This window comes from Lacerta agilis, chromosome 17, assembly GCF_009819535.1.
Source record: "Lacerta agilis isolate rLacAgi1 chromosome 17, rLacAgi1.pri, whole genome shotgun sequence".
In the NCBI taxonomy this organism is placed as follows: domain Eukaryota; kingdom Metazoa; phylum Chordata; class Lepidosauria; order Squamata; family Lacertidae; genus Lacerta; species Lacerta agilis.
Window position 1 is genome coordinate 5,654,557 of NC_046328.1, and position 27,563 is coordinate 5,682,119.

General features: G+C 44.6%; 1 protein-coding gene across 1 annotated transcript in view; it reads left to right on the forward strand.

Moving 5' to 3' along the window:
• TMEM132C (transmembrane protein 132C) overlaps positions 1–27,563 on the forward strand; it is a 266,114-nt gene that overhangs the window by 179,520 nt on the left and 59,031 nt on the right. Inside the window, 1 exon segment of the mRNA XM_033174396.1 lies at positions 13,226–13,412. Within this exon segment, the coding sequence (XP_033030287.1) occupies positions 13,226–13,412 (187 nt within the window).

A 27,563-nucleotide genomic window follows, 5' to 3' on the forward strand; every position in this document is an offset into this window, starting at 1 on the left:
AATATTTCCAAAATATCTTAAGTGGTGTACAGTCTAAAAAGCAATCAGTATACAAGTTTTTTTAAAAAAATAAAACATTAAAACAAAAACACAACCTGAAACCAGTAAAATAAAAACATATGCAAGCAAACCAAACAGAAATTCAGACTTACAGGTTGCTTATCACTTAATATGTACAGAAACAAATGCAGATATGTAAAAACAAGCAAACAACATATTACCTTCCACTAGTGATGGAGCAGAATTTTGTTCTCTCTGTGTTTTTTTAGTAAACTGACCCCATTTGCACATCTTGGGCTAATACATAGACTGGAAGTTTTTTTTATCCTCCAGCTTATACAGTTCTCTGAATTTTGAAAGAACTGCCCCCCCCCTTCCTTGGCATGATCAATGGTCAGGGATGGTGAGGGTTGTTGCTGAAAACATCTGCAAGGCATCAGGGTGAGGAATCCTGGACTAAGGAGACATAGCAAGGCCCCATCTGCATTATACATTTAAAGTAGTATCATAGCACTTTACACTGTCAGAGAGCTACAGTTCCCAGAGTTTCCTGGGAAGAGGGGTTGGTTATAAAACCACTCTGGGAATTGTAGTTATGTGAAAGGGATAGGGGGTCTCCTAAGAGCTCTCAACACCATTAACAAACTACAGTTCCCAGGATTCTTTGGGAGAATACATAAGTGTTTAAGGTGGTATTATACTGCTTTAAGTGTACAGTGCAGATGGGGCCTAAGAGGCTATCTCACCTGGATCAAAGAAAATGGATTGTCTCCTAACACTCATAAAGTTCACCAGTCTTTCCTTTCTCTTTGTATTTTCAGCACGAGGTGAGGGCTGTTGATGTTTACATGACTAGTGATGTTTAAACCCTGTTCTGACCTTTTATGGGATCTAGTTTTGACATAAATGTCAAGTTAACAACTCATATCAGAGCTGTGGAGAAGCACATCAAGGAATATGTTGATAGAAATCAGCAAGGATCTTCATTATTTGAATGATCTGATCTTTGGAACTGTTTCCACCACTTCCCTCCCAATTTCTCATTGATGTTACCACCTACTTCTGTGAACTTTTCTGGGAGGGGAAAAAAAAGCTAATGACATATTGATTCCCCCCCCCTTACAATTTTTGACACTTTATGTACATCTCTGGACAGAGGTGGAGAAAGAGAGAGAGAGGACATCCTAAAGAGGATGGTAAAAGTAATTCGTCTGCAACATTCTTTAAAAAGTTTGCATCAAGGAGAACTCAACTCAAGGACAGACATTTTGAATGCAGTTGCCGTTCAGACTCTGCCTCTTCCAGTTAGGAGGATCTGGGACCATGAGCTGGGAAGGAACCCCTGCTTCAGACTTTGGAGGTCCACTACCAGTCAGAGAAGACAATACCAGGCTCAGTGGGTCAATAAGGGAGCTTCATGTCCTAGGAAAGGAAGATAGCTGTGTGGTGGAACACATTTGTGTCAAGCAAAAGGTCCCAGGTGCTGGCATCTACTTTTATTCAAAAATATGATAAATAAAGATCAGCTAGGGCTGATGGGAGTTGGGAGTCAAATAATACCAGGAGGCCCATAGGTTCTTCATCTTTGGATTACACGGTTCTTAACATTTCCCTCTCTGGACTGGATCCTAGGAGGAAACACTGGGGGAGATTTTAACAATATTATTATTACATTTCTATTCTACCTTTCCTCCAAGTGGTTCAATATAGAATACAGTACATGATTCTCCTCCATCTCAGTTCTACCTTCACAGCAACTCTGTAGGGAAGGTTAAGCTAAAAGATGATTGGCCTAAGGCCACCCAGTGGATGGGTGAGCGGTGATTTGAACTCTGCTCTCCAAGGTCCTAGCCCAACACCCTTAACCACTATGCCATGCCGACTCCCTTCTGAAATAATGAAGAATATAAAATAAGCCTTGCCGTCTCAAAGTGCCATCTCAGGAGGACACACCGGCCATTGTATTGGGCACATGTCGGCAGCGCTGGAAGGGAGCAGCCAGAAGTGAATGCAGCAATTTTATATAAACACTCTCTACTCTCCAGCATGTTTTTGATGTCTCTTCTAATACCTGTTTTCAGCTGAGCTTACAGAAAGAGGCCATTCCATTTACACCTCCAATATTCTCAGTTCTGTGGCTTGTCACAAATATCTTTGCACTTCCAAGCAAAAACTGCATCAATAATTACAGAAGTTGGAGGTGGCTGTCCCCCCCCCCACACACACACACTGCAGTAGGAAAAGCACAAAGGGAGAAAGCAGGTGAGAGAAAGAAGGATTGTTAATTCAAATACTGACTGCCGGATTTTCATTTGTCCTGGCTTTCTCACACACTCTTGCATCCATCTTCCTTTATGATTTGGGGCAGATTTGAAATATAATTTGTTTGTCCATGGATACTGTTTAACTCCTCCTGCTGCTCGTTGCAGGAAACCCATGGGCAAAAGGATTGCATCATTTGTAGCAAATTATGAATCTATACCTACCTACCTACCTACCTACCTACCTACCTACCTCTACCTCTATCTATCTATCATCCATGTCTTATCTATTCATCCTAGGGCTGAGTCAAAATGGCTCCCCCCAGTAGTGGCTGCTCATTGGGTTTGGTGGGACAGAAGAGAGGGAGACCAACAATAGGTGGTGTCAGAGCCAATGATAGGCAGCATCAACTAATTCTCCTTTTACCCCTATCCTCCTCGCTACTGAGCACAACAAGGGCAAAACTGAGACGTAAGAGAAAAATCTAATAGGCACTGCCTCCTCCTATAGACTGCTTGTTTAATTAGAAGGGAGACAGGTTGGAGCTGGTTTGGGGCAGAATGTGGTTGGTATGGTAGTGCTTCATTCACCCTGACAGACTCCCAATAGAGCCCTGTTAGCAAGCTGCAAGGTGGAACGCTACATTTTGGCATTTTGGGGGAGACCCAATGTACAAAAGATTCACTCCACTTAGTGTAACGGCAATGGCAAACCCCATGCTCCTGGACACCTTTTCTATTTTTAATTCTATATTTAACCAATTAGATGTCGTCCTGGGGGGGTATTTAGTATTGCCCTCACTCTGATTTGTCTTCCAGTGTCATCATGTAATCTAAGCTCATTGACCATTAAGTGTTGGTTGTGGGGGAGGAAGGGAAAGGAGAATGTTAGCCGCTTTGAGACTCCTTCGGGTAGTGAAAAGCGGAATATCAAATCCAAACTCCTCTTCTTCTTCTTCTTCTTCTTCTTCTTCTTCTTCTTCTTCTTGGATTAGAGAAGCAAAATGCTTAGATGTGTCAAATATTCCTAAATATAGACATGCATTAACATTAGATAGGTTCAATACTTTGCCCTCTGCATTTACTACAAGGAATATTTCAGGATATTTCACCTTACACACTTTTAATGTTTCTGTGGGGTTGGAGAAGTTGCGCCTGTGACACGTCTTACTAAACTGTATGGTTTGAGCACAGATCAAATGAAATTCAATAAGATCTAGAGGATTCCTTAAATGAGCTAATTGGGTGTTTTATTAACAGATATCAGATTGTGGTTTTCAAAGAGAAGAAAAATGCAATGAGCAAGTGCGAATTTAGACTTCTTTCCTATACTATGGGGTGGTAAACCTCAAACCTAGGGGCTGAATGCAGACCCCACTGCCCCCGACCTCCCTATCTAGCTATCAGAACTTTTCCCAGGCACAACCCATCCCTGCCCTTTCACTACGCCCTCCTTTGGCATGGCTGGAATGTAGCCAACTGCAGAAAGGTAGGAAGATTCATGGGTATTGCTCGGCCCCCTTCTACATCTGGACCTTCTCACATTTGCCTCCATCTCCATCCGCCACTGCTCTGCTACCTGAGGAAGGTTTGTTTATTCCTTACATTTATTGTTGTTGTTCAGTCATTCAGTCGTGTCCGACTCTTCGTGACCCCATGGACCAGAGCACGCCAGGCACGCCTATCCTTCACTGCCTCCCGCAGTTTGGCCAAACTCATGTTAGTAGCTTCGAGAACACTGTCCAACCATCTCATCCTCTGTCGTCCCCTTCTCCTTGTGCCCTCCATCTTTCCCAACATCAGGGTCTTTTCTAGGGAGTCTTCTCTTCTCATGAGGTGGCCAAAGTACTGGAGCCTCAACTTCAGGATCTGTCCTTCTAGTGAGCACTCAGGGCTGATTTCTTTGAGAATGGATAGGTTTGATCTTCTTGCAGTCCATGGGACTCTCAAGAGTCTCCTCCAGCACCATAATTCAAAAGCATCAATTCTTCGGCAATCAGCCTTCTTGATGGTCCAGCTCTCACTTCCGTACATTACTACTGGGAAAACCATAGCTTTAACTATACGGACCTTTGTCGGCAAGGTGATGTCTTTGCTTTTTAAGATGCAGGCGTCTTCTAATTTCGTGACTGCTGTCACCATCTGCAGTGATCATGGAACCCAAGAAAGTGAAATCTCTCCCTGCCTCCATTTCTTCCCCTTCTATTTGCCAGGAGGTGATGGGACCTGTGGCCATGATCTTAGTTTTTTTGATGTTGAGCTTCAGACCATATTTTGCGCTCTCCTCTTTCACCCTCATTAAAAGGTTCTTTAATTCCTCCTCACTTTCTGCCATCAAGGTAGTATCATCAGCATATCTGAGGTTGTTGATATTTTTTCCGGCAATCTTAATTCCAGTTTGGGATTCATCCAGACAGCCTTTCGCATGATGAATTCCCTTACATTTATATGGCACCTTAATTCCAAGGAGCACAAGTTGGTATCCATGGACGGTTCTCTTCCTCCCTGTTTTTATCCTCAAAGCAACCCTGTGAGGTAAGTTAGTCTGAGAGACAGTGACTGGCCCAAGGTCACCCCAGGAGCTTCATAGCCAAGTGGGGATTTGAAACCTGGTCTCCCAGATGCAACACTCCAGCTGCTACACCCCACACTGGTTGCTCACAAAGGAATGCTTCCTTCAGCCTAGAAGACACCTGTTATCATTCCCCGCGATATCTGAGTCAATATGCATAGGTTGGAGGGCGAACTCAGAACATGGGTAGAGGAGGTGAAGTCTTCTTGCACTGGGTTCTTGTGCTAACAGGACAACTCATTTGGGTGAATCTAAAATCCCCAGGTGCATCCCATCTTTCAGGACCCTCAGAATTATTAACGATGCACAGATTTCAGTGGTCTTGCTACCTAAAATTGCTTTACTTTTTGGATGTCCAAAGCAGAGACAACAGTGACTCACTCAGAGCAATACTCTGAATGTAGTTTTCACCTGAAAACTATACTCTTCTAAGTGGATTGTACCCTGTTTCCAGGAATGCGAAGAATGAAGTAGATCTGCTTTTCTCCCAACCTCTCAGAGTTTAGAATAGTATTTCCAAGGGTAAATAAGAACACCAAGGAAATTGCTTTTCTCAGAAAAAAGCTGGGTTGGCAATGAAGGTGAAGATTTGGCGGGCGGGGGAGGGGAGTTCTTTCTTCTTCACAATTTCCCAGCCTTCAATTCATTTTTTATTCATGTTATTATCTCTACTTAGAAAATGAAATTGTAAGAACTATTCTCCCCCCACAGTCAACCTGCATGAAAAGGGTTCATCTCTTAGCTTGAGTTCTGCTACTACTTACTTATGAATAGGTTGTTGACTACAGTATAAGGCAGCCTCCAGTGTCTTATGGTCTAGCTAGCTATAAAGGTAAAGGGACCCCTGACCATTAGGTCCCGACAAAGATAAAAGGCTGTCAGACCCCGCCCCAGGTTGCGGGAGCAACATTGCTGTAAACCAGATCCAGCCTGAGTCCTGTACCTGTCCTTGGCTGGTTTCCTGCCCCGTGTCCTACCTTGGCTCTGTCGGACTGACTCCTTGCTGACCCTTCGGATTCTGGACCAGACCTGGACCTCATTTCTCGGATTACCCCCGGACCCAGCACATCCTGGAGGGTCACTTGTTCCTCGTCATTGCATAGGTCTGAAAACCAGGACCACCAGCGCATCAGGCGTAGGTATTATTAAATTGAGAGCCACGTTCACCTGACCTGACCTGCTCTGCTCTGAGGCATCACTTGAAATAAGTTTTTGCCCCTTGTCAGACTCTATCAGCAAAGCATCCACATCATCCGAGTCAGCTCCTACATTTCTCACAGACCATTTCACATTAGGATTGTATCTCTTTCATTTGTCTTCTCGAAACACTGAGGATGTTTTTGCTCCTCTGTGTTTGACAGTCAGACAGAATTGTCTGTGCCAGCGATTCACAAAACCAATGTCCATTTATCTGTTGTGGGTGGGGGAGAAGGCTTTCTTCAGTTCATTTATGCTGTGGACAAAAGCCATCAATTGAAACCCCGTGAAACCTTTAAAGATCGGTGAACATTTTGTGCATCTTTTCTTCTCTTCTGAACTGTAGGAGTAGTTCACACATATGTACAGGGTGAGTCTTTTAAAAGAGGCCCTATGGAACATGTGTACTCTGTATCCACGGGGCCTCTTTTAAAGGACTCGCCCTGCATTTATCACTTGATGACTGCAGTGGTGACTGGTGTCCATTGGGACTGGTGGGGATCGAAAGCAGAGACCCCCCCCCAACAGTATGTGGTGTCTAAGCCAATGGCAAGCACAGTCCATTATTGCTGGATTTTCCTCCATCCTCCTCTCTGCTGAGTTGTGCAAGGGCAACAGTGAAATTAAGAGGAGGAAACTGACAGCCAGGATCTGGACTGCTTGGAAGTAAGAAGGCAGGTGAGGTGAGGAGAGCACAGACTAGCATTGGTGGGGTGGTTCCCCATTTGTCCCAATGAACCAGCCTCCACTGGATGACTATAAAGCAATGCACATATGCATCCAAAGTTTGGAATGGGGGAGCTTGTAATAGCAACCGAAGGGCTCTTTCTGTAACTCACTAAACCCTTTATGAGCCAAGTCCATGACTCCAGTGGAATTCAGGCCCAGCTCTTAAGTGGATTTGGTCCCAACAATGTAGAGAGTGGATCAGTGGTGGAGAGGGCTGGCTGTAGACAGCAGGTCTTGTGCTTTAGAAGCATTCCTCTGGATATTAATTTAGTTGTTTGATTGGTTAAACATTGAGGCCATATGACTGCAATCCTATGCATATTTACCAGGGAATAAATCTCATGATCAGAAGAAGTCTGATCGCCAAAGAATTGATGCTTTTGAATTATGGTGCTGGAGGAGACTCTTGAGAGTCCCATGGGCTGCAAAAAGATCAAACTTATCCATCCTTAAAGAAATCAGGCCTGAGTGCTCACTGGAAGGACAGATCCTGAAGTTGAGGCTCCAATACTTTGGCCACCTCATGAGGAGAGAAGACTCCCTAGAAAAGACCCTGATGTTGGGAAAGATGGAGGGCACAAGGAGAAGGGGACGACAGAGGATGAGATGTTTGGACAGTGTTCTCGAAGCGACTGGCATGAGTTTGGCCAAACTGCGGGAGGCAGTGAAAGATAGTGGTCCCTGGCGTGCTGTTGTCCATGGGGTCACAAAGAGTCAGACACAACTGAACAACAACAAAATCTCATGATGCCATCAGGGCAGGTGTTTGGAAGAGAGGTCCAGTGAAAATTCAGCAGAATGGGGATGGTGGAAGCAAAGACATTATAACTGCCTTGCCACATTTTGAAAGTGATTGTCATCTCAATGGTCTAAGCTCCCACTTTGAGTCCTGAGCCTTGAGCTACTGAACTGCACCGCTGAATAATCCCCACTAAACTCAGTAGGGCAGATGTGGGGGGGGGAGTCTCAGACCCAGGGGCCACATGTGGCCCTTCAAGCCTCTCCATCTGGTCTTGGGACTCTATTCATGTCACACTCCCTCCCTCATCAGCCCTCCCCAAAGGTCACATCCTTAATCAGTCCTTGTTCTCATCCTCCTTAAGTGTGTTTGCCTGGCCTTGAACTCTGATCATGCACCTTGCTTGTCTGGGTGGAGGCTAGAGAGGAGTGAGAGTTGAAACTAGCCTACAGTACAAATGTAACATTTACATTGGGTGTTCCATGTACTTTGGCCCCTGGCACTATCCATCGCTGCCCTGTGGCTCTTGAAAGGTTGTCCAGTAGGGAATGTGGCCCCCAGGCTGAAAAAGATTCCCTTTTGATAGGGCTTGCTTCTGAGGAGACATGTACATGAATGCTCTGTAGATATCAGTTTCTTTCAACAGATGGATAGATATGGATATATGTGTTTTGCCCTTGTCATCTCAGATTATTCCATCATGAGGAGGGGCAAAGATCTAGCCAAGGAACTGCAGAAGGGAGAGGGAAAATCCCACAGCAAATAGATGCAAGCATGCAGTGCCAAATGAGGTTACATCTTACAAGTGCCAAGGAGGAGGCTAACAACTAGAGACAAAGTCTTAAAATTGAGGGGAAGCAACAGGCCAGCTGCCACTGCCTCTGCCTGTCTCTGTGGGAACATAAGCTGAATGTTGCTATCTCAAAAAAAATATAATTCCCCAGCCCCCAGCCCTTCACTTAGCTTGTCTTGACTGTTAACTCTGGTTCTTACAAATTGCTTGCATCCTCTAGTCGTCACAAGCTGAGTTTAGGCTAAAATGAAATTGCAGCACTTCAGCTGATTTCTCTGAAGGCAGACTTCATTCGGGAATCTGATTTTTCTTCATCCAGGAAGCTTCTGTTGACGTCTGAAACTTGCAACCATGATTCTGTACAGGCAGCATAGTACAATAGATAGAATGCCAGAATAGTTATGAGGCAGATCTGCCAGTTATCAGGCCCAGTTTGGACATATAATGAGTTTTGGACTTCATCAGGGCAACACCAGCTTTCCTTGGGAGCTCTCCTGGGTGCTGAAGAACCTGACTCTGAATACCTGCAAGCCAGACTTTATTTGAGTGATCTGATAAATCCTACACCAAGAAGGGCCTTCACACTAGCACGATTTCATGCCATCCCCACAGCATTCTTACAGGGTGTATTTTCCAATACTCCTCTGGAACTTCGACTCTGCCCATGCAACAAGGGAAAGATAGAGGACCTTATTCATTTTTTCTTCTACTGCCCAATGATGTCTCAGCAAGACCCAGGCTTTTCCTTTTAATGCCACCGATCATCGCCCGGGACAATGACTGCATGAAATACTTACTGGTGGATGCCAACCCAATGATATCACGTGCAGTGGCCATCTACATATTACAGGCCCTGAAACTCAGGGCCACTTTTTTGGCTAACTTACCTCAGCCCTAGTGCTATGTAATTTCCTGACATAGACACAGTCGACATGCCCTGTTATTGCTCTTTATCTCATCTGTATTACTCAGCATGATTTTACACTTAATGTTCTAACTGTATTCATAGTATTCTATGTATAATCGCGACAGGTCACTGCCTGGTCTCTCACAATGTGCTATGGCCATATGGCTAATGCAATAAATAAATTGATTGATTGACTGTGGGGAACCTCCACCCCATGTGCCTTATTAGGTCCACCAGGCTTCCCCATTTGACCCTCTCAGGCCATCAAATATGATGTAAGGTGTGAGGAAGGTAAACATCTAACACACCCTATAGGGTATTTGCAGGTACCACCAACTAGCTGATGGGTGGTATCTTCAAAGCCCTTTTCAATGTTGTGTACAAAATAGCACTTTGAGAGGGCGCTTCTGAAGATCTCTGCCGGCCAAAATGTCACCTGACATCATTGTGACATCCAGTGAATGACAGGTGGGTGACTGCATCTAGCTGTCAGATTGGGGGGGGGGGTAACAATCTGCCCTGCTGGGCTAAAAGGGGGTTCTTATCCCTTTGTTACTATCTGAAAACTGCTTCTTGATTATGGTGGTACTGAGGGTCACCAGGTCTCAGTTCTCCACAAGCCTCGCATCTCAGCCCTGGCAGAGCAAGGCATAAATAAATGATGCCCCACCAGAAAGACATAATCAGACGGCTGTGACTTGGTTAATTTACTCTTTTAAATAACTACTGTAATAAAACTGGCAATTAAAAACAAGAGACGGTGAGAGGGAGAACACTGAAATTACAATGCGGCTATAACTGTAACTGCCTTGTTACCGTGTTACATCAGAAAAGAACACACACACAGTGTCCTAAGGCAGTGTCTTAAAGACAGATTTATAATCTATTGGCAATATTTTGTCTCTGAAGGCCCTATATATCAGTGGGTAGGCATTTGGAGGCCACATGACAGTAGGTCTAGCTGGTGGTGTTTGGAGCATATCACTTCACAGGTATTCCTCCCTATCAGGGGTGAAGCTTGAGGAGGATATGGTACAGGCTTTGGGGGAGCACAATCTCAGGAGAATGCAGCAAAATTTGGTCGGGAGAGAATTTGGTAATCTGCAGATCTGTGTACAACTGCCTTCTCCATATTATCTGTGCTATTAATGGGCAGAAATTGGGGTGATGTTTTCACTTAATATTTCCGGGAGGAGGTAACGTTCACCGGAGGTTTCTCTGGGGTGGAGCTCACCATTCGCAGTGGCAATCGAACAGCTCCTTCCTTCCTTTTTATAAATCAGCCCTTCATCATACTAATCCTAGAGTAGGTTACAATGAAATACCAATATAATACAAAATAGAGCAGCACCAGTGGTGTTAACCAGTTTCCATAAGAGCATTTTCCGGCATCGGTAGTCTGGCTCACATTCTGCATTTCCCACAATGCTCTGGGGCTTGCATCGTTCCGGGACACTGTGAGTAGGAAATTGTAGACACAAGTAAAGGAAAGAAATGAATGGTGGAGTGGTCTTCTTGGGGTGGGAGATGTCTTCTGTGAAATTTCAGCCCAGCTGTGAAGTTCAAAACCTTAGTTAAACATACCTGGGAAAGGCACATCTCCTTCTTCCACTCTCTAACCACATGATTGTACAAGTCCTCCAAATCATTTCAGGGTCCAGATCCAAGTCAGGTTAGCTCCTGATCATCCTGGGTTGTCTAGGAGCCCAAATCTGATCAAGTTGGGGGCATGCACAACTATGATTTATAAAGCATATGTTTAAACACAGTCTTTTGTGTGGGTTCCTTCTTCTTCTTAATTGAAGCTTAATGCCAGAATGTGCTGGAACAAGACCTAAGAATTGAGCATATGTGTAAGAGACACAACACATAAGGAGATTTGCCACTGCTGGGTGATCCAAAGTGAATCCAGGCCCCAGTTTGATAATTGCTACCCGCTTTTAAGAAACTGAAACTTTGGAGAGAAAAAATAGATACCTTCCCTGAGAATTCCTGAAGAGGTGTCTAACTTAACTATAGCCTCTCTCTGAAGCTTTAAAGCCCTTAAACTGTTGCTATCACCTGTGGAGGAAAATGCTGTTTTGCTTTCGGTGTCTGCGGAGAGAGACTTCCACATCAGATGAATACTAAGCAGAAATCTGACTTTTCAAAAGAACAAAGATATGGGAAGGGGGGAAGGAGGGAGAGGACCTGAGTTTGAAAGGGGATTTATTTCTAGAGCAATCCGCTTAGGTGTTTTATTGCGTACACGCTAAAGAGTTTAGAAGAAACAGTTAACTCAAATTAAAAACAAAATGAAAGGAGAGGGAGAAAGGGAGGCAAAGCAAACCATTAGCTAAGGCAATGATAGCTGAAGGCAAGTGAATTGCAAGCGGCCCTTTTCATCTGCTGGGAGCTATGGAACCACAGGAAGGAGAAGCAAAATAATGATGTTCCATAGTTTTGGGGTGGGAGTGGTTCACTTTGTACCTGAGGTAGTGTGTGTGTGTGTTGCTCTAGGACCCAAAAACAAGCAGGATGGTTTACTGGTGTCTGGAGATCAAGGGTCCATTAAAGGTACAGAAAAGCAAGAGGAAAACAAAACAAAAAAATATGTTGGCAAGTCTAGTCCTGATTATATTCCTACTTTGGCCACAGTGGGGAGCTTGGTGCAGAATCTCAGAACTGAGGTGAAATGGGCTGATCTGCTTTGGGGAATGACACTTTTCACTGATTCCAAATAAATTCTACTCAGAGTAGTGTGGGAATGTTTAGGGACGCAGGAGAGAATATATTGTTTATTATATCCTATTCCAGCTTGAGTTAACAAGTCCCAGAACTTAGCAGAGTCTTACATTCCCCTTTTTAAACACATACAGCGGATAGCTTGCTCAGGTTCGCTAGAACCTCTGTAATAAATGTCCTGGTATTTCCCCCTTTTAATCCCTCTCAAAATAAGACACTACACAGTCTTCTATAAAAGCATGAAATGAGTTTACTTACATGGATCATCCTGTTCACAATAAGATCCCAGAAGGCAGAATTTTAGCTTAGAAAATAGTATACATGAGGAGACTATCTCCATACGGGAGAAAGTCCCTTTGTCCTCCGAGAGCATCTTTGCCCTAACTAGATTTTGCTTTGTTAAGAAGCCAATCCAAAAAAAAGAAAGATGGTGGCCAGCCTGTGGTTTTGTTTACCTGCGCAGGTGAGGCCACACCCATCTCCAGTTACACAGAGGAAGTCTATCCCAGCCCAGGAGAAACAGCAAGTTCCGATTATACGTAACATGCAACCATTTTACTTCTTTATCGTATGACTTTTGGGTTTGTTAACATTTTATGATTATCTATATTCCTACATATAGTTAAGGTGATTTGATTAACTTTCTCTGAGAGTTTAATTTTATATCTAACACATTTATTAGTTTAATGCAAATTAATAGGGAGGGAGAGTTGGTGCTTGCAAAAAGTAGGAAGTTAAGGAGGTATGCTGCCCACAACCAAAGAACTTGCCGTATCATTTTGCTACTCTTTTCTCATAGACATGGCCCCTGTTTTCAATCCCAGCCCCTGTGAATTCCAATCAAATGTTCAAATAATTAAAGCAGAGGGTGTGGAATCACAGGCTCCGGCATCGAATGAGGCTGTCCAAGTTTCTCTATCTGACCCTCAGGACTCTCTTCAGGCCACAGACCCTCCCCAGACATAATTCCTCACTGGTTCTGTTTTGAAAGCTTTTGCCTGGCTAGAATGTGTCCTTCAACTCTGATCATGTCTCTTGCTTGCCTGGATGGAGAGTAAAGAGAAGTATGTGAGTGTGTGCCAAAGCTACTCTGCTGTCCAAAGGTCAGATTTGCACGTCTTGCTCCGCCCACTTTCATCTCTGGTCCTGCGAGGGTGCGTGGAAGGAAATGTGGCCCTTAGGCTGAAAAATGCTCCTCATTCTTGATGTGAACTTTCACCTTGGCCATACAATGTCTATTTAATTGAATGCCTTTTCTGCTTTTCTTCTCTCAACCCCACCCCCACCCCTGCCATTATTCCAGAAATAATAACAATATGTTCAGCGAGGTGGTGCGGCTGAACTTTGAAATAGCCAGCTTCAGCAGTCTTTCTGGAACACAGCCTATCACCTGGCAGGTGGAATATCCTCGAAAGGGGACAACAGACCCAGCCCTCTCTGAAATCTTCATTTGCCAGAAGGATCTTGTCGGGATTGTTCCACTGGCGATGGTAAGAGAGTTCACGCAGACAGACGTAGTCCTTTTCAAAATTTACTTTTATTGCCATTTATTAATTCTGAGGCTTCTTTCACGGTGAGTACTGCAACTTAATAATTTATTTTATTCTGCCTATCTCGCAAGCAGCTCAGGGTACATGACTCCCCACTGCCACCATGTTATCCTGACAATAAATAGGTTTCAAAAAGAAACATTTGAGAAAAGGAGGATTAAGATATTGTGGCTTTCTCTCTGATTTCTCCCCCAGTCAGAATCCAGTCTGCATTTTATGGTATGTCTATGACAGGGATGGAGAACTTGCTCTGAAGAAAAGTGCTGAAGTTTCCCACCTCCTCCCTTCCCTCCCCTTCCCTAACTCTACCTGTTGTACTGCTGTTCTGATAAAGCCCCATGCCCAGCCATGCTCTCTCCTGCTTGCTCCTTCAACGAGTGAGCAAGAGGACTGGTGGGCTGTCTAAGCTGCTTGCTCTCTCCTGAAGAGGCCCACGGAGACACGGGGTGGGTGCCAGGACCTCACCCTGGTAGCAGCACGAGCCCCTCACATGAGCCCCTCACGCTGTACAGCCAAGGAGAGGTGGTCAGGGAAGGGCTGTGCTTTGTGTCTCTACCTGCTCTCCACCACCATCCTACTATGCCTGCTGCAGCTGGGGCTCCTGCACTCCAGACACACCAGCAAGCCTGCCAAAGAGCACAAGCTGCCGCTCCTACTCGGAGCTTGCAGAGCTGAAAGGGTGAACAAGAGGACCAGCAGGTGGCAGGTGACCTACCTGAAGAGCGGTTACCGCACGGGTGCAGCAGAGTCCACCTGTTGCCTCCAGGGGGCACCCCATGCAACGTCCACAAGATTAGGGGTGTTGGCAACCCACGTTAGGCCACTGCATCTGCCCTGGGTGTTGGCAACCCACGCTAGGCCACTGCATCTGCCCGTGTATCAGTGCTCTGGGAAGACATTGCAAGTACTACCGGTACATAGCCATTCAGCTCTGACTACACAGTGACTGTTAGGATTTCCTACACGTGAGTAGGAGCTTGGTAGAGACACAAGCCCAACTGGCATGTTCTCTCCCAAAAGCTTTCATCTGCCTGAACATCACAGCGACTGATGCCAAGAAACATCAGCACACTTAGGGATCCGCAGAGTCTTCTCAGCATGCGTAAACAGACCTCAGCAACTCAGTGTTTTGGCTAATCTACTTTATTTACATATAAACACACACAGAGCACTGCAACATGGCTCCCCCCCCCTCTCTCTAGCATCAGACAGCAAAGAGAAAGAACAAAGGACAATAGTCCCACTTCACGGAACACAGTAACACAAACATCCTGTCTTTGTCACTTCCCACTGTGGAATGAAAACATACACCATCATGTGATAGATAAGAATCCCATGACTGCAGACACAGGGAATGAATCTCTAACAGTGACATCGCTGGGGGTGAGCAAAGTCAGGTGAGAGCAAGTGATGCCATTGTGAACAAACAGGCAAAACAGAATATTCAGGGCAACAGCAGGGAGTGGTTGAAAAAGAAGTCGGGTTGGTTTTGATGGGAGGAAAAGTTTGTGGAATAACTGCGCATAGTTTTGACTCAGCCCCAGTTAGATTACAGAAAGAAAAGCAGTTCAGACTACTTGATGTTAATGGGCAGCTCAGGAACCTTCTCTTGGTGAAAGTCAAATGCGTTTTATAGTACTCAGTCCAAAAAAGAGAGAGGAGAGGATAAAAATCAGACAGCAGCCTGGTACGAGGACACCTGCTAAAAATGTGCTTTGAAACACCTTCTTAGTGCTGAGTGCATCTGTTTCTCTGTCATGCCTGGTGATAAGGCATGGCGGGAGCTCTAATGTGTCGTACTGATAAAAATCCAGGTGTATAATGCGCCAGTGGTTAAAAAAATAATGCCTTTGCTAGCAGGATATAACTAGATAAAGGAAAGGTCTCTGCTTTCTCTTCAGCTTTGCAGTTCCAGCCGGGCTCTTTTAAAATATTTCTTCTTCATTTGAGCGTTAATCTCCTGCCGAGCTGATTACCTGGCAATATCCTTGTTCGGAATCACAGAGAGAGTGAGACAGAGGGAGAAAGATAGAGTCAAAGGGAAAGTTTGATGCAGCCATCTGCTAAGAAGTCAGAATTGCTCTGTACATTCAGGCAAGTTAAGTGCTGCCAACTCTATATTAAAAAATTTAGGTCCCCTGTCTTCTGTACCAAGTTTTCCCCTCGAAGTTAGATTTTGGAAATTTAGAACAGAGCGGTGCCTGTGGGAGACCTGGTCTGCTCATGCAGTAGAATGAAATAGTGGAACTCTGAGTAAAGGTGGACGGTCAATTTGCTTTCTCTCAGTTTCTCATTTTTCCACTCAGTTCCCTACATTTCCGTAGCAATTTCTGATATATATTTTTAAGTCTTCATGTAAATTCATGAGTATCTTAGTGTGAAAGCATTTTTTATGAATTATTTTTAACAATGTATGCATTTTTATGTACACGTTTCCCTAATATATGCATTTTTTCTACAAATCATTGGGTTAAAGAACTGCATGGCAAAATTAGGAGAAGTGTGAGTTTTGAAGATTAATTTTGTTATGGTTTGTATATTGCTTTGAGAAGAGTGAATTGGGTCGATTCTCATTAAGGTGAATGGGCGGCACCACCACAGACTGCATCTTGGGGCTGGTGGGGACACTCTTTTTGAATGCGTGAATGTGGCCCTCCATGCCTCTCTCTCTGGCCCTTGGAACTCTCCCTAGGCCACACCCCTCTCTGGCCTTGCATTGAAACCTGAGCACTTTTGCCAGGCTGGAATGTATCCTTGAACACCTCCTGCTTGCCTGGATGGAGGATGGAGACGGTTGTGTGAGTGTGTGTAAAAACTAGCCTACTGCACCTAAGTAAAAATTACATCCATTGCTCAGCCCATTTTTGCCTCTGACCTCACTCATCACTGGCCTGCGCCCCTCAAAGCATTGCCCGGAAGGGAATGCGGCCCTCAGGCTGGAAACTGATCACACCTCACTGTTGTAAGCTGTTTTGCAGCAGTGTGGAGTAGTAACAGCTCTCAGCAGTCCTGAAAATTCCTCACCTTTTCAGCCTCCAGCTTCCCAGTCCTGTTTCTGTTGCAGACTGGCTCAGGCATCTCAGCTTGTCACAGTTGTTCCTTGCATCCTGGGGAGAAAGGCTCCCTCTCCTTATCCCCCTTCCTTCTGATCTGGCAGGCAAAAGCAGCAACTGTGGGCACATATGGTGGCTCCGGCACTTGGCAGCCGCTGGATCGGAAAACATCGCTCCGTGTTGTCGCTCACAAGCAAGCAGCATCTGCGGCGGGAACAGGCTGGCTCATCTCGAGTCTGGCCGATTCTGAAGTTTCTCCAGCATCTTCTGCTCATGCTGCTACAGCAGCTGTAAAGTTGCCCGTGGGGGCTCTGTTGACTGGGCTGGCTTATGGTATCACTGTCTTTTCCGCTACATACTGAGGCTTAAGTATCATTTTTACCTCTTGGTCGTCAAGCTGCGGCTTAGAAGAAATGCTGCAAAAATCCTCCTGGAGGACAGTCAAGACAAGCTCATGGCTCCATGGAAAGACTGTTTGCTGGAGTTTCAGTGTGAAATACAAAAGACAAAACCATATATACGTAATAAGCACTTTAAAAAAAAAAAAGACTACTTGTCAACTCCTCCTCATCAATGTCTGAGCTTCAGTGATGTCACAGAATGTGCATGATTATTCCAACTTCTAGGAAGAGAACAGGCAGTTGTGAAAATAAGGCAATGTCTATGAGTTGCAAAAGATTTTGTGGCTGGAGAGGAAAGGAAGGAGTGTAGCTGAGTGGGCATAGCAGAGTGGTGGAGTCCATGCTTTGCATGTAGAAGGTCCCACATCCAGCTGAAAAGACCCTAGGGAGGAGGATTGCCAGAGTTTTTGGAAACCTTAGCAGGCTAGCCCAATCCAGGAAAAGGCTGCCTCTTCCCTCTCTCCTACCCATGCCTCGTGTTGTGTTGTGTTGTGTTGTGACAACCTAGCAACAGAGGGATGCATCACTTCGATGGTTCTGGAGACCCTTTCTCAAAGTATTTGTGAAAAGGGTGAGCAGTTTCATAACCTGGGGGTGGACAGTCTGTTTTTCTTTTGGATCACTTGCTGTGCAGAATGAGACCTTCCTCATACAGTTTTCTAGATGCAGTTGTGGAAAGGGCCACATTCCATGGCATTATAGAGCCTGAGGACCAAGATGCTGCTGACATGTGAGATACATCCAAGAATGCTCAGACCTAATGGGAAGGCAATCATCCAAACTATCCTTGCCCCCTCCACCCCGCTTCCAGTAAGTGGCTTTTTATTGCATTTATACCTTCCAGACCATTCAAGGAAACACCCTCTCTCTCTCTCTCTCTCTCTCTCTCTCTCTGTGTGTGTGTGTGTGTGTATCACACACTCTAGTGAGCTTCATGCTGGAAGCAGGGATTTCAGCCTGGCTGTCCCCAGTCTCACATACTATCTATCCACTGCATTACACAAAATTTCAAGTAGTGAGACTGCCACTGAGGTTTGTACACTGTTACAGCCTTCCCCAACCCGGTGCCCTGAAGACCTTGCTGAACTCCAATGTCCATCATCCCTGACTGTTGACCCTGATGGCTGGGGCTGACGGGACTTGGGGCTCCAACAACATCTAGAGGAGTGCTCTTCAACGTTCGATCCCCAAGTGATGTTGGATTACAACTCCCATCACCCATGGCCATTCTCCGTGTTGGATGGGGCTGGTGGGAGTTTAAGTCAAGCAACATCTGAAAAACCAAGATTGAAGAACCCAGCTCTAGAGCGAAGTTTGGGGAAGACTTCACTAATACATGGCAATTAGATCATCACCATGCAAGAACAGCAAGTGACCCAGTCAGGGGGGTGGATCATTTTTTCTGCACTTACAGAGGAAGTCCTGGATACTGATTGATTGATTGTTTGATTGATTATTTGGTTGGTTGGTTGGTTGACTTCACTTATATCCCACCTTTCCTTCCAACTGAGCCAAGGGCAGCAAAAACGCAAGCAATAAAACAATAAAAAACTTATTTAAAAGATAGCTCAGTCAGTAGAGCATGAGACTCTTAATCTTGGTGTCATGCGTTTGAGCCCTATGTTGGATGAAAGATTCCTGCATTGCAGGGCATTGGACCAGATGATCCTTGTGGTCCCTTCCAACACTACGATTCTATGATTCTATCTTAAAAACAAGATGCAGAAAGGGAAAGATCTCTGATAAAAGGCTTGTTGAAGGAGGAAGATCTTCAGCTGCCAACAAGACAGCAGAGATGGAGCCTGTCTAATACTTAATGGAAGGGAATTCCAAAAAGTGGGTGCCACCACACAGAAGACAAGAACCCAGCCCGCCTGTCACCCTTTCCTCTTCACTTCTGCTTCTCTCCTCCCATTCTTCCTTACCACAGTAATTTCTGAAGCTGAGCTGTTGAGAGTCACGGCAAGGAAATATCCATAATGACATGCGGGACAAACATCCTTGGTGATGAGAATTTGTCTAGATAATGAATTGTAAACCAAAGAGCCGAGCAAGGCAAAACATGTGTCAGATAACAAAGCGAAAGTGTTGTTTCTTTTCCTTCTTAAAAAAAATAATCATATTTATTTGTTAAATCCTTGGAGGTAACTCATTATGTTGCTGAGGCTTAAAAAATTCCCAGTGAATTTATCACCCTGCCCTCAGTCATTACCTTCCATTATGATAAAGCGTTCTTTCTCATTAGTGCATTTATTTATTTATTTATTTATTTATTTATTTATTTATTTATTTATTGCTTCTGCTGTCATCATGCAAACCCCGTAAGGACCTCATTAATTACTGCTTGGCAGAATCAAGGTGCTTCTCAGCGGCCTACTGCTTGATTGCTTCCTGGAACAGTCAGCAAGAAATGTTTAAGGCTTTTGAAACAGCATCAAAAGGTAGAATTTGGACTTCCGGCTCTCTGAAACACACACCTTGTCAGAAGAATATCTGGATAGTACTTCAAGGGACCCCAGCAACTTTCTCACCTGCACCTTCCTTTTTGGAATATTGGGATATTCACTGAATATTTGCTGAATATTACCAGAATCTGACATTTGGTGTCAGTCAGTTACACTGTTTGGTCACTGGTGTACAATGGGTGTTTGTTTGTTTGTTTTAGTTTTTTAGTGTTGGACAGTATTTGCCGGTTCCTGATCAGTAGCATTTATTATCTGGATTTTTGTTGTTGTTGTTGTTGTTAGTTGGTGTGTACAGGGCCGGCGTGTCCATTTAGGCGAACTAGGCAATTGCCTAGGGCGCCAAAATGGAGGGGGCGCTGGCCAGGCTTGGGCGGGACGGGCGAGCAGCAGCTCTCCGCTACAGCGGAGAAACTGCTGCTTGCCTCTCTACCCCCCACCTCCCGCTAAAGCAGGCTTTGGCAGGGGACGGGGGGCGCCAGAAGGTGGTTCGCCTAGGGCGCAAGAAGCCCTAGCACCAGTCCTGGGTGTGTAGTGTTATTTAAATTATGACTGTTTCTTGATGCACAAAGGTATTTAGTATCAGACAGTTTTTGTTTGCAGTGATATTAGTACACGCAGGTCCTGCTCTCCGCCAGCTCACTATGCAAAAAAATCACTCATCTGCACGTAAAGAATTATGCCCAAACCTCAATATAAACACAGCATATTCAGTTATCCGAACATCAGTACTTCCTTGTTTCCACTTTACTGGTTGGTAGAAGCCATGTTCATCAGAAACCATGCAGGGAGGGAGGGGGACAAATCAGGAATCAGGAGAGATCAGGCAAATAATTCCCTCCCCCCACCCTTGTCTCTCTCTTGCTGGTTGGCTGCTCCCATTTCGGGGGGAAACATGGAAAATGCAGGGAGAGAGATTGGGGGGGGGGGAATGCCAGGTTAGAAATATTTCCATTGGAAATAATGAGTGGGACTTCCCCTCCGACATCCCCCTGACATCCTAGTTGCCATCCGTCTGTTTCAAGAGTGACCTCCCCATTCCAGTAAGCCTGTAAAATCCAGTCTAAAGTTGCCAAACTGCCCCATTGACGTCTTTGAAATGCACCTCAAAATTTATTTATTTATTTAAAAAATTAAAATAAGCCTTTATTAAATTTGTGTTTTTTTAAAAAAAGGATTTCATCCATAAAACAAAAAAAACATTAAATCTTACATCACACAAATAATAACAGACATAAATTTACAATATTCCCTTTTAAATTATACATCAAATTTAAAATATGACTTCATATTGCTTCTACAACGGTTTTCTTAGTATAATACTCATTTCATTACTCTAATAATTTAATTACTCTCATTCTTACAAACAACCAAAAAACAACAACAACAAAACAAAATTTTATATTTTAGATGGCAATATTTGGAATGTCTTTCATGAGAGCTGCTGAAGCTTGAATTGGAACCCATGGACCTGTGAGGTTCTGCCCACCTGAAGAGCATTCATGAGCAGAAAAGGGCTTTTGACACATCAGCTGGTCACGGGTTTTGCTTGACCTAGAAGGCTTTCAAAGGCTTCCTGATCAGATTGTGACTTGGCCTGGACAATGAGCAGTCACAGTATATTGTGGGTGACTTTTGCGGGATCACGTGCGGTGCTACAGTTCCCATGGGACTTGTTAGTAGAAGGGGGCTGGCCTGCTTCTCAGCGTATTATTCAGAGGTTCACGCCCAAACTCAGCTTTAAGTTTCATTTCCTGGGAAGTGGGACCAGACTCATTATAAATAGGGGGAGGAGCCGGTATTAGCCAGGCAGACGGCTCTGGAGATTCACCCTCCCTACCCTCCCTTTAAGGGACGTGGTGGCGCTGTGGTCTAAACCACAGAGCCTAGGGCTTGCCGATCTGAAGGTCGGCAGTTCGAATCCCCGCGATGGGGTGAGCTCCCATTGTTTGGTCCCAGCTCCTGCCCACCTAGCAGTTCAAAAGCACATCGAAGTGCAAGTAGATAAATAGGTACCGCTCCGGAAGGTAAACGACGTTTCCGTGTACTGCTCTGGTGTACCAGAAGCGGCTTTGTCATGCTGGCCACATGACCTGGAAGCTGTCTACGGACAAACGCTGGCTTCCTCAGCCTATAGAGCGAGATGAGCACCACAACCCCAGAGTCGGACAAGACTGGACCTGATGGTCAGGGGTATCTTTATCTTTACCTCCCGTTGTTAATGTTTCTTTGTTTACAGGTTCACTTTTTCTTCCTGTTTAGCAGGCACTGCTACGGTCTTTGACTGGTTCCTGTTGAAGGACCAGGAAGAAATTTTCCTGCATTGGCAGGTTTTATCTTCCCCGTAGCAATTCATCACAACTTTGATGGTTATGGCCTTGGGTGGAATCCTTTAGTCTTTTCTTCCTTATAATGGGGTTGTGTTTTTCTTTTGAGTGGTGACTTACTCCCCCCCCCCTGCAGCGGCGATTCCAGGGTCCCTTCTTAAAGGGGTTACGTAAATGGGTGTCACTGGCCATACAATGAAAGGTTGTCAGTGAACTACCCTGCGTGCGGGGATATGGGTCCAGCTGCCTGCCTATACTTACATCGCGCAGAGCACCCCCATGTCCCATTTACCCTGATGTGCCCCACTTCCCCAGCTGGGGGGCTGGGCAGGATACACGCCCAAGGCCAAGGCCAAGGTCATCCTACATTTGGAAGTTTAATAAAGTTATGGCCCAATTTTAATTCCATAATGTTGTCAGAGTCTTTATTTCCTTTCCCCACGTTCCCTGGGGACTGGGGCTGTCGCGCCTGGTCACGCAACATCTGTACTGTATTTTTTCTCTTTTACTTGTCTCCTCTTCTTTTTCTCTTGACTGGGCAGCTTCCTACAGCTCTGAAAGGGGTTTGCTTTGCATAGGAAACTTCACTTTAATTTGCTGAGAACTCTTCATTGATCTGCTCCCCTACATGTCATAGTCTCTACCATTTCAGATGGTAGATTTTAGACATCTTCCCTCAGCATTTTGATGGCTGTCATGATGGATTTAAAAGAAAACAGGTAGGACCGGTTGAGGTTGGCATCGAAATGTGAAGTCTTTGAGTGAGCGTCACCAGAGAGATTCTAATTCTAAAAAAAAGTTTGGTTAATTTTGCATATCAGTGAATTCCAAATCAGAACTGGTTGTCATGTTCGGTTACAGACCACAGTAGACATGGTCTAGGGCAGGCATGTCCAACAGGTAGATCGTGATCTACCGGTAGATCACTGGATGTCTGCGGTAGATCACTGGCTCCCCCCAAAGAAGGTGAAGGGTGAAAAAAGCTCAACAATTTTGACCTGAACCCCCCAAAATGGGGTAGATCGCTGCCAGTTTTTAACTCTGTGAGTAGATCACAGTCTCTTGGGAGTTGGCCACCCATGGTCTAGGCTAAGAAGGATGCGTTTTATGAGACTAATTTAGATTGCTTTGAGAATGTGCTGGCACTCCTCCAAACATTGCACCATCAGTGCTATTATGCCTGAGCACTGGCCATGCTGGCTAGAGCTGATGGGAATCCAACAACATCTGGAAGACCCGAGGTTCTGCATCCCTGATACAGGCGGAGCCCTTGAAAATCCATGCCACCTCTTTTCAGCAACATTGCAAAAGGCATTAACAACTGAAGCCCACTGCACATTGTGAGTGCTGTCACGCTACAATTGTCAGCGTCTGTAATGGCACACTGGAGAGAACGGAAACTTTAGCAAATGAAATGGAAAGGAGAGGATTGGCAGCATTAATTTTAATCTGGACTCCTCAAGTCTGAGTTCTCCACTGCTTCCCCTCCCTGCTTTATCAGCCTGATTGTCCCCTTTGCAGGATTTGTTACCTCCCCAAACAATAATAAATGCTCTCGCATTGCAATTTATTACACTCGTAAGCCTTCTGAAATCCCCTATTAGTGAAAAATGGTTACCCTGCAGTTTGTACGAGCTGACGTCTATTGAATACCAAGTATCAATATTGGCATTTTGAGAGATGCTCACGTCCCTCTTCTGAGGAGGCTGTAACAAAATGGGGATTCACTGCGTTTTGTGGGAACTCTGGGCGAACGCAAGCCGGCCTTTCTCAAACAGGATGGCCGAGCCTTCAACATGCAGGAAAAGTGGACGAAATAACTCATTTCACTATAGCATTTTTGAATGATCACCTTTTCGATTTTTAAAACATTTCACATCGAAAATAAGCACATGGAACAGAAAGGCTCTACCTAGATTCTATCCTGCATTTCCCCCTGTATGTTGGATGTTGTGCAGATTCCAGAGAATTCAGACATCCAAGAAACTGCAGAGGGCAGACTAGGGAAAGGAGAGCTCAGATCCAGGGGCCAAATGTGGCCCTGCAAGCCCCCCCCCCCAAATCTGGTCCTTGAGCCCCTCCCCAGGCCACAGACTCCACTGGCCCTGCTCTGCATCCTAGGGGCTTTTGCCTGTCTGGAATGCAGCCTTCAACTCTAATAATGCTCTTTGTTTCCCTCCATGGAGAAAACAAAGCCTGTGCAAAAGTAACATCGCATTCATTGTTCCACCCATTTTTGCCTCTGTCCATGCCTGGGCTGCCCCCGACTGCCCTTGGAAGCTTGCCCAGAAAGGAAGGTGTTCCTCAGGCTGAAAAGGTTCCCCAGCAGACCACCAAAAAGAGGAATTTAGAATGAAAGGAAATGTACCCACAAACATCTCTTGGCCACCTTGAAAGCAACCAGCAAAACCCCTGCATCCCATCCGTAAGAATTTCAGCAACATGTTCATCTTCCCTTTCATAACCTATGAATGCCCTTTATTTTCTCATTTATTGCTGGAGATGGGAAGCCACAGCAGGAAAGCCACAGCCGTTGGATGCCTCAGACTCCCCCAACCTGGTGACCCTCCCAAGGTTCTGGACCACAACCCCCATCATCCCTGACTCTGGCCATGCAGTGCCTGGGGCTGATGGGAGTTGCAGTCCACAGGGTGGGGTGGGGGAGGCTTAAATGCACTCTGGTGCTCCATGTTGAGAAATTCCCTGCACTTCTCAACTGTGGAGGATGGGGCCCCTTGAGATGGGAAGGGCAGAAGGCAGGGAGGCCGACAGTAGCTGGAAAAGGAGCCAATGCCAAGGCGAGCCAGAGTCAACAGCAGGTGAACCCAACTAATTCTAGTTTGGACCCCATTTTCCACCCTACTGAATTCTACAAAGGCAATGCTGAGGCAGAGGAGGAGGAGGCTGATAAGTTGTGTCAGCTCCTGCGTTGGTCCTAAGTGAAGAGCAGGGAAGTCAGAGAATTCTGATGGAGTTGGGAATTGCCCATGCTCATTTACTTGTTCCGTGTCTGAAATGGAAATCAATCCAGCAAATATGAGCAGCATTCACTTTTGTTGCTTTCCGTCTGCAAACGAAATGTAATTGATGATGGGTGCTGCCCCCCCCTTTTACATTTTACTTCTATTGCATTGAAACGAATGGGGTGAAATAACGTAATGACAACGTAACTTATGTAATTTACATAATTAATTATGTGCATTGTGTAAATTACTGGTTACATGTGAAACTCGAAAAATTAGAATATCGTGGAAAGGTCCATTTCTTTCAGTAATTCAACTTAAAAGGTAAAACTAATATATGAGATAAGACTCATGACATGCAAAGTGAGATATGTCAAGCCTTTATTTGTTATAATTGTGATGATTATGGCGTACAGCTGATGAGAACCCCAAATTCACAATTTCAACTTTGGGGTTTTCATCAACTGTACGCCATAAACATCACAATTATAACAAGCCAAGGCTTGACATATCTCGCTTTGCATGTCATGAGTCTATCTCATATATTAAACTCCAGTAGCTAATGAAAACAATCACTTACATAAATGGACTTTTCCACGATATTCTATTTTTTTTGAGTTTCACCTGTATGTTCTGCATTATTAACATAGACAGCAAAATCATACCAAACAGGAAGAAATTTAAAACAAAATAAAAAGTAAAAAAAAATTCCTTCCAGTAGCACCTTAGAGACTAACCAAGTTTGTTCTTGGTATGAGTATGCACACTTCTTCAGATACCATGAAAGCTCATACCAAGAACAAACCTACGGTAGTTGGTCTCTAAGGTGCTACTGGAAGGAATTTTTTTTTTTTATTTTGTTTTGACTATGGCAGACCAACACAGCTACCTACCTGTAACAGGAAGAAATTTGTTCTTACTTTTTTGACCTCTTGAGGTCTATAAATGGATGTGGATAATATAATAAATCGTAAATATTTGTAGAGCTTCACAGACAAAGGTTTTGCTAAAAATGCAGCTCATCTACTTGGCAAACATCCATGTCTATGGTTGTTTTTCTTCAAAGAGACTGGTTGTAATTTCTATTATCTCAAAAGTCTTGAATGTATTACTGATGTTTCTAGCCCCCTTTTTGTCTTCATGTTGATATTTCATACCTGTTTCCCTCTATAATTCTATTCTATGCTTGATTTTGCATCTCAATAATAATTTTAAAAGATATGTAAATTGCTTAATCTCACCACAGTGAACAGCAAGGGGAAAAACGCAGGTTTTTGTGTGTGTGTGTAAGATGAGCTGCAGTGGCACGGAAACGATGTGGCATGTGTCAACTACAGGGTGGGGTGGAAAATGATGTCCTTCACATCTTTTGTAAGGAGTTAGGTAGGTGAAAGCTGGTTGAGGACAGGTTTGGCTTTGATGTTGCCAGAACCCTGTTTGCCCAAGCATATCAGCCTCCAGTGCTACTCAGTGCATAAAATAAGGAGTTTGCTCTTCTGTTTTGACAAAAAGAAAAAAGTTTCCTTGGAAGAAAAAGAGCGAGAGCAAATGGGTGCACTGATTACTCCTCTGCTTCCCCCGCCTCCACCCCCTTTGTTGGCATTTTTATGGCTGCTTCACCGTCACATTTCTCTCTGCCGCATGATCAAGTGCCTGTGTTATTACTAGTGCTTATCAAAAATTAAAGAGGGGCCTCCAAAATGAGGTGAGAGCCTGTGGTAATGTCTCCCTGCAGACTTGCCAAATGGACTAAATTAAACTGAGATTTTACTTTTGTTATTCATTATTATTATTATTATTATTATTATTATTATTATTGGAAGGGAGCTGGGGTAGGCAACTTTCACTTGGGCTGATTCCTCTCTCTCTCGCTCTCTTTCTCAAAATTGGATTCTGAAAATAAAACCCTCAAATAGATGCCCAAGTGCCCAAGCGTCATTCCGCAGCCCCTCTTGCTTAAAAATTGAAGAGCTAGAGAGATGTCTGCAGGATGGATTCCTCCCGTTACAAGGCGAAAAGCGCACCGTTAATAAACCCCCATCCTCTTAATCTGCAAAGTTAAAACAAGCCAGAAACCCCCTAGTGCGGTGGTAGAAATAACTTAATGTGCTATGCGGGGGGGGGGGGGCGGCAGAGGTTGGTGTGCTTTTAAATTATTTATTTGATAAAACTCTTGCCCTAGAGTATGTGGGGAGAGAGGGAGAGGAAAGGGGGGAAAAATGAGAGACCTTGTTTCATAATCCCTTATCCAGGGATTAAGCTGCTTTATACTGAGTCAAACCACTGATTGATCCATCTAGCATGTTATTGTCTACAGTACATCCCAGGAGTCCTTTTCCAGCCCAAGATGCAGCAGATGCTGGGAACTGAACCATGGACCTTCTGCATACAAAGCATAGTCTCTACCACTGAACTATGGTCCTTAATAGTTTGCTAGTTTCTTTAAATTATAATCTGCCTTTCCCCTCAACGGAGCCCAGGATGGTTAAAAAACCAACAACCACAAGGCTGTTGGAACAGTACGCTTTAGCCTAAAATAAAAACCCCACATATTTCAACCATTGAAAAACAATTTTTAAATTACAATTGCATTCAGGTCTTCTCCAAAGGCACCTGGTTGGACACTGTTAGAATAGGATGATTGACTAGATGGACATTTGACCTGGGTTCAGTGGGACATTTCTTAGGTCTGAGCAGCAAGGTAAGGGCAGCCTGGCCCCAAATGAATATAAAAGCCCAATTACCGTATTTCCCCCTCCATAAGATGCACTTTTTTCCTCCTAAAAAGTAAGGGAAAATATCTGTGCGTCTTATGGAGTGAATGGTGGTCCCTGGAGCCCAATTGCCCAGGGGCCAAAAGCAGATCGTGCTTTTTTTATTTTACA